This window comes from Stegostoma tigrinum, chromosome 24 (genome assembly GCF_030684315.1).
Source record: "Stegostoma tigrinum isolate sSteTig4 chromosome 24, sSteTig4.hap1, whole genome shotgun sequence".
NCBI classification, from domain to species: Eukaryota; Metazoa; Chordata; class Chondrichthyes; order Orectolobiformes; family Stegostomatidae; genus Stegostoma; species Stegostoma tigrinum.
Genome location: NC_081377.1, coordinates 35,737,525 through 35,749,324, shown reverse-complemented (window position 1 = coordinate 35,749,324; position 11,800 = coordinate 35,737,525). Strand labels below are relative to the sequence as shown.

Here is an 11,800-nt window from a genome sequence, read left to right as displayed (position 1 = left end):
CATGGATAACAGTTTGTAGTTATACAGCATGGAAACAGGCCCCCTGCCCCAACTCATTCATGCCAACCATGTTTCCCCAGAATGAACTAGTCCCATATTCCTTGAAACCTGTCCAAATGTCTTTTAAAAGATGTCATTGTACCCACCTGTACCACTTCCTCTGGTAATTCATTCCACATTGGCAGCACCCTGTGTATGGAAAACTTGCCCCTCAGATCCCTTTTAAAAATCTCTCCTTTTACATTAAGCCTATGCCCTCTAATTTTGGATTCCCGATCCAGAGGAAAAAGACTCAGTTAGACAATCAAAAAACATGTAAAGCGCTGTGGCCGTGTGCATAAGTTGTCTACAAAGTACGAAGTTTGAGATAGTGAACATAGTGTATTTTTATTTAACAATTTACATTCAAGCACAATTATGAGTCCACCATCAACAAATGCTATGATTGAGATAATCTAAGCAACACAAATACTACAAATCTAGTCACTGTCATAGTCATCATGCTTCAGCTTCTTGATCTGATTCTTGCGGCGTTTAATCTCATTCTGTAAACGCTGTATTTCCTGCTCATGATGGTTAATCTCCTCTTGATGATGTTTCCTCAGATTTTCAATCTGTTCCATTTCCTTTTCCCTGCAAAACAGAATCAACCTCAGAAGCCTGGCAGGTATTGAAAAAGCAGTTTGCTAAATATCATGCATCAGAGATTGCTTTTCTCAAGCCATAGCCAAGAAGGTGTACATTTAAAAAGGCAAAGGGCAACATTTCTTCTCAGCAATAGACCTGAGCAACTGGGCAGTCACGAACCGCAAGTGTTGCATTGAGCAAAATAATTATAAAGAAAGTGTTATTGAGAACCAGCAGGAAACTTCAATATCTTGGAGACCCAGTGATGTGAGCAAAAAAATTGGAAAAGCTTCTCTCAATTCATCAAACCCATTCATGCAAAATTTAGATAGGAGCTAAGATTGACCACTACCTGCGTGCTCAGGATTAATATTATGCCAGTGTGATTCAGACATGTTATTGGTTCCAGTTGTAACTATCAAGTATTTATCCAATGTGCATTATGGAAGTCTGGGATTTAGTCTAACTGCTTGTTTCAAGACCGTTGGCATAAACAGCCTGAGCTAAGTTGAGTCCTGTGCTAAATTGATACTGCCAAATTAAAGGTGGAAATTTTGGGTTTCAATGTATTGGTAATCTTTTTTGGAATAGATAAAGTGAAAGCAACTGATGTGCATGTTTTCATTTACTGTATTTTTCCTCCAATATCAATATCTAGGCGGTTACCATTCACCAGAAATTGGCCAAGTAAATACCTTGGCCACAAGATTAAGTCAGACGCTGGTAACTCAGGCATGAACTCACTTCCTGAAATGCAAATATGATCAGCTCCAATAACATTCAAGAAATTTGACATCATCCAAGACAACACATCCCTCTTCACCAGCACCCCTCTATCACCTTCAAGATTTGCTCCCTCTACCGTCAACACTAGCAGTCAGGACCATCTACAAGATGCACCATAGTAATTCACCAAGGTTTATCATACAGCCCCCACCAAACAAATCCTACCACCTAGAAGGACAAAGGCAGTGGATGCATAGGTACACCATCAACTGCAAATTTCCCTCCAAGCAACTCACCTTTCCTAAATCTAATTGCCATCTGTTCCTGGAAGAAAACCCTGGAAGTGTCATTCCAGCAGCACCGTGGGTACCCGTACACTCCAAGGACCGCACCGGTGCAAGGCCACCACCCCCCCCCCCCCCGCCAGGGGGTTGGCACTGGGCGGGTGCGCGCACACACACCATAAATAAACAGAGGCCAAAGCAGTTTCTGCATCACAGAACATAAACAGTTTTTGAGTTTTTAGAACTGGTTTTCAGAATTCTTACCAAGCATGAGTGAACAAACTTTTTCAGGTATATCTATACGAAATGCAGAACTTACAATGTAAATATGACTGACAAGCCTCAACTATTCAAGAATATTTAGGCCCCATCTGAGTCTGAAGGAAGTCATGTGTTTTAAAACACCCCCCATCCAAACTGTAGAAGGGAGGCCATATTTTACACTAGCAGGATAGATAAAACAAACTGGTACTGTGGATTATACGGACTTTCAAACAAACATTTCATGATGCATGGCATGTAAAAGTGTGACATATTGCATCAATTGGCCGCCATCATGACAGAAGCAACAGGCTGAGTTTAATACATTGGAAACACGCTTTACCCCATTAAATTGAAACTTTACACAAAGCCAAAGAGTAGACTACCCTTGGCAGCAAAACAGATTGTTTAAAATCGTGTACAGAGAGTTGCAGAGATTTGTCAATTTCAGACAGCCGCCTCCTCTCAATTCAACAGATCCTAAATCATCACATCAGGATTCTATACATATTGGGTGGCTGTATAGTTAAATCAAGGCAGGATGGAGAGGGGATAAAACAGGTCACAAGTGACAAAAATCAACAACGTAGAAGTAGTTACCTGAAGTATTTTTCCTCCATTGCTGCCTCCCTTCTGCCGAATGCACCTCCAGCTTCTCTTATGCTCCCTCCACCACCACCTCCTTTTCCAGCACCCTGGCCAAGCTCACCCAGCTGAAACACAGTAATGTCCACCTTCAGGTTAGGCAATGCTGTATGTGTATTTTCTATGTTCCCTTGGAAGGAAATATCTGGTTTTATATACAAATTGGAACCGCTCAACATCTCAGCAATGAGATAATGGCTTATCTGGTTATGGCTTCAGGCCTACTTTATGGTCAGCCCACATAACTCAATTCCCTTGTATGTGAAAAATCTAACACAGCCTTCAACGAATTTAAAGACTAGCCTCCACTGGAGAATTCCACACTAACACATTGAGAAGAGTGTATCTTTCAGAAGAATACTTTCTTCTTAACCTATGCTCCCTAGATTTCATCTGCCCCACAAGAGACAACATCCTTTGGCTCCAAACTATCTAGCACCATGATGGTGTTAGATGTCAAGTTACTCCAGGATCCTAAAACAAATTATATCTTCTATTTTATCAGCACAAGTGTGCTAAATAACTCAAAACAAATAGTGTGGATGCTGTAAATCAATCAATAACAAATTTCTGGAAAAGATAGGTCTGGCAGCATCTGTGGAGAGAAATCAGAGTAAACATTTCAGGTCAAGTTGAGCAAGAGTCACTTGACCTGAATCACTGACTGATTTCTCTCCACAGATGCAGTCAGACCTGCTGAGTTGTCCCAGCAATTTCTGTTTTCGTTGCTAAGTCAGTTGCAGCCTATACGACAAATGACAGTGACAGGATAATATGAAACAGCAGTTACAATTTGATTTTTGACTGCAGGTATGAAAATCTAACAGCTGCAAACAACGTAATAGAAAGTTGCCAAATCAGGCTCCTTCAGAAAATACATTTTGGTCAAATTGTAAAAGACCATTGACAGTTTTAGTGGGTGAAGACCAAGGGATTCAAATCAACCTGTTGAAAGTCACAATCCAGGACAAAGCCATTTACTTGACAGGCATCCCACTACCCACTTGGGTCCAAGCTATGCCGGGCTCTTTGTAGGATTCGTGGAACAGACCCTCTTCTGTAATTTCACTGGAATCATCCCTCACCTCTTCCTCCGCTACACTGAAGACTGTATTGGTATTGCCTCATGCTCCCATGAGGGGCATGAACAATCCATCAACTTTACTAACACCTTTCACGCCAACCTCACCTGGATCATCTCAGAGTGTTCCATTCCCGAACATTCCAGATGCTCCGCTACTTCAAGGACCATAACTTATCCCTCCAGTGATTCATAATACCAACAACAACATTGCTTGCATTTCCTGCAGTTCTGCCCTTAAAACCCCTTCTCCCCAAAAAAAGGCCAAGTTCCCTGGTCATCACAGAGCACCCAACCAACCAACCTCCACATCCAGCACATTATCCGCCGCCACTTTTGCCACCTGCGATCTGACTGCAAAGAGACATTTCCTTCCCCACCCACACCTGCCTTCCACAGGTACTGGTCACTCTGACTCCCTCTTCCACTCCACACTTCCCACCGAGCCCACCACACCCCCCGCACCTTTCCCTTTAACCGCAGGGAAGTGTTACACCTGCTTGTACACCTCCCCTCTCACCACCATTCAAGGCCCCAAACAATCTTTCCAAATCCAGAAATTCACTTCTACATTCCCCAACCTGGTCCACTGTATCCATTGTTTTCAATATGGTCTGTGCTTGATCTCACCGTAGAGGAGACCAAGTACAGACTTACTGACTGATTCACAGAGCATCCATGCTCCATACACTATAATCAACAGCACCTTCCAGTTGCTGACCATTTTAACTACCACTGCTCCCCACCCACCCTCTTGTGTCACAATTACACTGCACATAAAACTACAGGAACGCCACCTCAAATTCCACTTTTGCAGCTTACCGCTCAATGGCCTCATTGTGAAACTGATTTCAATCTCCCCAGCCCCAGCCTCATCCAATGTCCATCGCTCCCTCTCATGCCCACCTCCTTGACCTGACACAAACCATCAATCTTCTTTCTCACACATTCGCTCCACCCTTCCCATGACACATCTCAACAACCCCCTACCTGCATCCACCTATCACCATTCCACTTACCTTCCCCCAGCCCCACTACTTTCCCACTTCTGACAAAGGGTGTAAACCCAAAAACACCAACTTTCCTGCTCCTGACTGTTATGTTCCTCCAACTCCAACGTATTGACCCCTCTACCATTGGTGTTTTCTAGATGCAGCTTCCAAATCATGACATCTACTACCCAAAGGGCCAAAGACAGATGCATGATCTGCACATTACACTACAAACTACACACTACCCTTGTTTAGTGATAATGGTAACTGCAGATGCTGGAGGATCCAAGATAAAGTGAGGAGCTGGATGAATACAGCAGGCCAAGCAGCATCTCAGGAGCACAAAAGCTGACGTTTCGGGCCTAGACCCTTCATCAGAGAGGGGGATGGGGAGAGGGAACTGGAATAAATAGGGAGAGAAGGGGAGGCGGACCGAAGATGGAGAGAAAAGAAGATAGGTAGAGAGGAGAGTATAGCGAGGAGGTAGGGAGGGGATAGGTCAGTCCAGGGAAGATGGACAGGTCAAGGAGGCGGGATGAAGTGATAGGTAGGAAATGGAGGTGCGGCTCGAGTTGGGAGGAAGGGATGGGTGAGAGGAAGAACAGGTTAGGGAAGCAGAGACAGGCTGGGCTGGTTTTGGGATGTAGTGGGGGGGGGGGGGGAAGAGAAGGGGGACGAGCTGGGCTGGTTTTGTGATGGGGGAGGGGAAGAACTGAGCTGGTTTTGGGATGCAGTTGGGGGGGGGGGGGGGGGGGGGGGGGAGAGAAGAGATTTTGAAGCTTGTGAAGTCCACATTGATACCATTGGGCTGCAGGGTTCCCAAGCGGAATATGAGTCGTTGTTCCTGCAACCTTTGGGTGATATCATTGTGGCACTGCAGGAGGCCCATGATGGGCATGTCGTCTGAGGAACGGGAGGGGGGAGTTGAAATGGTTCGCGACTGGGAGGTGCAGTTGTTTGTTGCGAACCGAGCGGAGGTGTTCTGCAAAGCAGACCCCAAGCCTCCACTTGGTTTCCCCAACGTAGAGGAAGCCACACTGGGTGTGATGGATACAATATACCACTTGGGCAGACGTGAAGGTGAACATCTGCTTGATATGGAAGGTCATCTTGGGGCCTGGGATAGGGGTGAGGGAGGTGGGGTGAGGGAGGTGGTGTGGGGGCAAGTGTAGCACTTCCTGCGGTTGCAGGGGAAGGTGCCGGGTGTGGTGGGGTTGGAGGGGAGTGTGGAGCGAACAAGGGAGTAGCGGAGAGTGTGGTCTCTCCGGAAGGTAGACAAGGGTGGGGATGGTAAAATAGCTTGGGTGGTGGGGTTGGATTGGAGATGGCAGAAGTGTCGGAGGATGATACATTGTATCCAGAGGTTGGTGGGGTGGTATGAGAGAACGAGGGGGACCCTCTGGGGGCGCTTGTGGCAGGGGCGGGGTGTGAGGGATGTGTTGCGGAAAACGTGGGACATGCGGTCAAAGGCGTTCTCGACCACTGCAGGGGGAAAGTTGCGGTCCATGGACGTCCAGTACCTATACACCTGTATTCCTCATGCAGATGGCCTCAAGGCCCTCCGCTTCTTCCTGTCCCGCAGGCCCGACCAATCCCCCTCCACCGACACCCTCATCCGCCTAGCCGAACTCGTCTTCAGCCTCAACAACTTCCCTTTCGATTCCTCCCACTTCCTACAAAGGGGGTGGCCATGGGTACCTGAATGGGCCCAAGCTATGCCTGCCTCTTTGTAGGTTACGTGGAACAGTCCCGCTTCCGCACCTGCACTGGCCCCAAACCCCACCTCTTCCTCCGTTACATTGATGACTGTATCAGCACCACCTCTTGCTCCCCAGAGGAGCTCGAACAGTTCATCCACTTCACCAACACCTTCCACCCCAACCTCAAGTTCACCTGGGCCATCTCCAACACATCCCTCACCTTCCTGGACCTCTCAGTCTCCATCTCAGGCAACCAGCTAGAAACTGATGTCCATTTCAAGCCCACCGACTCCCACAGCTACCTAGAATACACCTCCTCCCACCCACCCTCCTACAAAAATTCCATCCCCTATTCCCAATTCCTCCACATCCACTCCCAGGATGAGGCATTCCACTCCCACACATCCCAAATGTCCATGTTCTTCACAAACAGCATTTAGCCAATGTCACCCATATCCTGCTAACAATCTAAAACAATTGAAAGCTCAAACTTAAAACATGGAAATTATTAAAATCACAGGCTAAGTTGTTTAATCCTTTCACTAACACTGGTTAACGTAACAACAGTGAACAAAACAAAGGGAGCAAGAATTCTTCTGGCGGGTGCTGCTGCTGTTAAGACAAACCACTGCAGAGTGAGGAACAAAAACAGAAATTGCTGGAAAAGCCCAGCAGGTCTGGCAGCATCTGTGGAGGAAAAAAACTGAGTCAGTGTTTCGGGTGCGGTGACCCTTCCTCAAAACCGCAGAATGAGATTTAATTCCCCCACCCCGAGCTTTAGCCTTGCATACAGCTCTGGAACACCATCCTTCCAGCAGGGCTCACCTCACGGCCCAGACACAACCCCAGCCCCAGCCCCAATCAAGGCCCAGGCTCCGGTAACTGGGCCTGGGAAGGGCAGCTCCACCCAGTACAATGACCTTGGGTTGTTTTGGGTGGGAAAAGGTGGAGGATAGGAGTGTGCAGTGGGACATCAGTGGGGTGAAGCAGATGGACGGGGTATCTCTTCACCCCCGTCCCCCGCCTGGGCCTGCCTCATCACTCACTCACCGGACCCGACATGATGTCAAGCTATCACTCCGCTCCTCCCCTTCCCAGGCCAAACACAGCCCTGCCCTATCCTGGTCTGATACCTGGCTACCGTCGCTGTAAGCCCGCAACTGCCGAACGACGAGGAACTGGCTCCGAAACAGCAGCAGACGCGCCATCGTCTCCACCCTTGCAATGACCGAACGGTACCCGAACCAGCCGCCCGCACCACGTGACCCCAGGCCCTGTCAATCAGGTGGGCCACGCGCCTTAGACCCACGTGACAGGGTCCACCTTCAATCAGATGTCGTCCCCGTCCTTAGACCCACGTGATGATGCACACTCTACATCAGGAGCTGGGCCCGCCCCTAGACCCACGTGACCTGGTCCGCCGTCAATCAGAAAGTAGTCCCCGCCCCTAGACCCTCGTGATCATGCCTTCTGTCAATTAGAAGGTGGGCCCCGCCCCATTTGTGAAGAAGGGTCCAGACCTGAAACGTCAGCTATCCTGCTCCTTTGATGCAGCGCAGTGTTCCTCCAACTCCACACTGTGTTATCTCTGACTCCAGCATAGGCAGTTCTTAATATCCCATGCAGGGTTCTTAAGGGGCTTGATAGAATAAATGCTGACAGGGAGTGTGTGGGACCAGAGAGCATAGTCTCAGAACAGGAGGATGCCAATTTAAGACTGAGATGAGAAGGAATGTCTTCTCTCAGAGGATTCTAAGTCTTTGGAAATCCTTGCTGCAGAGAGATGTAGGGACAGAATCTTTCCGTCTACTTTAAGGCTGAGATATATGGATTCTTGATCAGTAGGGGAATCGAGTGTTAGTGGGAAAGGACAGGAAAGTGAACATGCAGAGTGTTAAAGCAGCCATGATCCTACTGAATAGCAGAAAAGGCTCCAAGAACTGAACTGCCTACTCATGTTCCTATTTTGTATGGTTTGGCGATTTATCAGGAGAGTGCGGTTGAAGTGCAATCAAAAGGAAAGCAAAAGATTTCTAAGCTAACAAAAACTGGAAAGTCAATTAACAAATCAACTAATCACCCAATAACAAAACTGCCCATCGAGATGTGAGTTCTTTTAAGAAATAACTACACTTCTCATCAAATTACAAACAGTATCCATGAGACACTTTTTTTGAATATCAACTTGTTTGGACATGTTATGACACAACATGTCTCCAGAATAGGTGGGACTTGAAGCCAGACCTTCTGGCCCAGAGGTTGGGACACTTCCACATCAATATAAGACACCTAGGAACACACATCTTAAATACCAATAATGCAACCCTGCTCTCAATCAACTCTGGAGCTGGTCTGGTTGACCCTTAAACAACTTTGTTTCCAACACTGAGGAAATGAGTTAACTTGAAAGAAAATACCCGTGACCACTAATATCTTAATACCCGGGAAATGACAGTCGTATCAGTTTGACATTACAGTGGGAAAACTGATGGAAGCCATAATACAGGATAAGGTTGGTATACACTTAGAAAAAAAAAGTCAATACAAGACAGTCAGCATGGTTTTGTCAAGGTTAGGTCATGTCTGACATATTTAAACTGAGTTTTCTAAAAAGGTGATACAGACAATGGATAAGTGTAGTGCTGTGGATGATGTCTATTTGGACTTTCAGAAAGCAATTGATATGATGACACATGGCAGGTTGGGGTTAGCAAATTAGACATGTTTGGGATTGATGGGTGATTGGAAACAGAGGGTAACTATAGATGGGCATTTTTCACATTGGAGACAAGTTGAGAATGGTGTTTCCCAAAGGGTCATTGATTGGACCCTTGCTTTTTTCTGATCTAGATAAATAATTTGGAGATGGGTGTTGAGGGCAAAATCTCTAAATTTGCAGATGATACTAAACTAGGGAAAGTAGTGAATTGTGGGGGTAATGTTGAGCAACTTCAGAGGGACATTGACAAGTTGGCCAAATGGGCAGACACCTGGTAGATGAATTTCAATGCATTTTGGTGGAAGAAAACTGGACAGAAAATACAGTTCAATGGTACAATTTTGAGGGAATTACTGGAACAGAGGGACCTCAGGGTTCAAGTCTTAATTAATTTGATTCATTGTTGTTGCTTGTGCTTAGCTACAGTGAAAAGCTTTGTTTTACAAGCAGTACAAAGAGATCATAGCAAACAAGGACATACAGGCTGCTTAGACAAAGCTAGGCATATAAAGTCACTGCTGCATAGGAGGTACATAAAGCAAGATCATCCTTAGCAAGATCTGCTTTATTTTAATTTGGAGAGGTCCATTCATCAGTTTAATAACAGCTGGGAAGAATCTGTTCTTGAACCTATTGGTGCATGTGTTCAAGCTTCTGTATCTTCTGGCTGATGGAAGAGATTGTAGGAGAGCATTAGCGGGTTGGGAGGGCCCTTTGATGATGTTGGCAGCCTTTCCCCAGCAATGCGATGTGTAAATGGAGTCTGTGGATGGGAAGTTGATTTTTGTGACGGTCTGGGCTGTGCACACAACTTTCTGTAGTTTCTTATAGTCCTGGACAGATCAGTTGCCACGCCAGGCCATTATGCACCCGGACAGTTCGCTTTCATTGGTGCATCTGTAGAAGTTGGTGAAGGGCCTTATGGACATGGCAAATTTCCTGAGCCGCCTGAGGAAGAAGAGGCGCTGTTGTGCTTTCTTGACAGTTGCACCAATGTGGGAAGTCCAGGACAGATTGTCAGTTATTGTCACTTCTAGGAACTTGATGCTCTTGACCCTCTCTACCTCAGTTCCGTTTATGTGGTAGGGTGTGTTCTCCTCCTTTCTTCCTGAAGTCAATGGTCAGTTATTTTGTTTTGCTGACATTGAGAGAGAGATTGTTATCATTGTGCCACGACACCAAGCACTCTTTCTCTTCCCTGTATTCTGACTCATTGTTGCTTGATATCCGTCCTACCACAGTGGTGTTGTCAGTAAGCTTGTAGATGGCATTCGTACAGAATTTGTCTACAGTCTGTACAGGGAGTACAGTAGGGGACTAAGTGCATCCTTGCAGTGCACCAGTGTTGAGGATTATGGTGGAGGAGACGCTGTTGTCTATCTTCACTGATTGTGGTCTGTGGGTCAGAAAGCTGAGGATCCAGTTTCAGAAGGAGGATCCGAGATCTAGGTCTCGGAGTTTTGAGATTAGTCTGATAGGGATGATGGTGCTGAAGACAGAGCTGTAGTCAATGAGTAGGAGCCTGACGTAGGTGTACTTGTCATCCAGATGTTCCATGGATGACTGTAGGGCTGGGGAAATGATGTCTGCTGTGGAGCTGTTATGTCCATAGACAAATTGCTGGGGAAGGAGGCTGGCTGGGAGGTTCGAGTTAACGTGGGCCATGATTAGCCTCTCAAAGCACTTCATAATTGTCTGAGGTGGCCAGGCAATTTGAAACAGTTGTTTAGAAGTCTTATAGAACCCTTGGGTTTATAAATCAATGCACAGAGTATATAAACAAGGAAATGATGCTACACCTCTACAAATCATTGGCCAGACCACATTTGGAGTGTTGTGTTCAGTTCCTTATTTAAGGAAGCATATTGAAGCCCTAGAGAGAGAGCAATGGAGATTTATGAGAATGATACCAGGAATGAGGGATATTAGGTGCAAAGAAATATTAGAGAAATTGACCTTACTTTCCTTGGCGAAACAAAATTTAAGAGGTGAGTTTACTGAAGCATTCAAAATTATGAAGAGTTGACACGGTAAATAACGATATTGTGTTTCCACTAGTTATTATTTGTAACTTGGGGTCGCAATTTCAAGACTGTCAGCAAGAGAGCTACGAGTGAAATGAGGAGAAATGTCTTCTCTGAGAGAGTTGTTAGGATTTGGAAAGTGCTGCCTGGGTAAGTTGTGGAGGTGGATTCAATTGGAAGTTTCAAAAGAGAGCTAGATATACACTAGAAAGTGATTAATTTAGAGGGCTACAGAAATAGGACTGGAGAAGGGACTAGCTGGTAGCTCTTTTGGGAGCCAGTAGAGATGCGATTGGTCGAACAGCCTGTTTCCATCCTGTAAAACTTTACGATCCGCTGACTCTATAATTGAGTCTCATTCTGGTTCCTGGAGACTGAAGGAACGTATACTTACTACATTTCCTTCTTTCTTCCCCTAGCTTTCCAGTTTAATAATAAATATTGATCTCAGAATCTTGATTATTGGATGAACAACAATTAATTTGTGTCTTCATTCCCAGTTCAACCAGAAACCGGAATGTTTCAGCATCTTCAGGAAATGAGGAAGGAAATTGAATCCCAACCCCATTTGCCATAATTAGAAAGTTTGCAATTCAGTTGCGCTCAAGACTAGTACCTTAGGTAAATAATTGTAGAGTACATCTATTCATAATTAAGTTGCTGAATTGTCGGTTGCATGCATCTAGTGCAACGTTTTTACAACTGAATCAAAAAATTGAAAATGCTTTCTATAACATAGCA

At 45.7% G+C, this 11,800-nt stretch overlaps 1 protein-coding gene across 2 annotated transcripts; it reads right to left on the bottom strand.

Annotated features, from left to right (window-relative positions):
• Window positions 1-368: 368 nt before the first annotated feature.
• Window positions 369-7,646, bottom strand: atp5if1b (ATP synthase inhibitory factor subunit 1b). 2 transcript variants are annotated; one of them, XM_048558119.2, is made up of 3 exons: window positions 7,450-7,646; window positions 2,499-2,611; window positions 369-633 (listed from the first exon to the last, which is right to left on the bottom strand). In XM_048558119.2, exons 1-3 carry the CDS (start codon window positions 7,522-7,524, stop codon window positions 480-482), a joined length of 342 nt encoding a protein of 113 aa, XP_048414076.1. In that variant the 5' UTR covers window positions 7,525-7,646; the 3' UTR covers window positions 369-479. The 2 variants fall into 2 exon arrangements, with proteins under 2 accessions (XP_048414076.1, XP_059510428.1); XM_059654445.1 differs by lacking the exon at window positions 7,450-7,646 and adding an exon at window positions 7,367-7,393.
• Between the last annotated feature and the right edge of the window lie 4,154 nt (window positions 7,647-11,800).

Coding starts and splice junctions, on each gene's coding strand:
- atp5if1b (XM_048558119.2), bottom strand. CDS start 7,524: ATGGCGCGTCTGCTGCTGTTTCGGAGCCAGTTCCTCGTCGTTCGGCAG. Junction 2,612..7,449: donor CTTACAGCGACGGTAGCCAG/GTATCAGACCAG, acceptor ACTGTGTTTCAG/CTGGGTGAGCTTGGCCAGGG. Junction 634..2,498: donor ATGGAGGAAAAATACTTCAG/GTAACTACTTCT, acceptor TCTGTTTTGCAG/GGAAAAGGAAATGGAACAGA.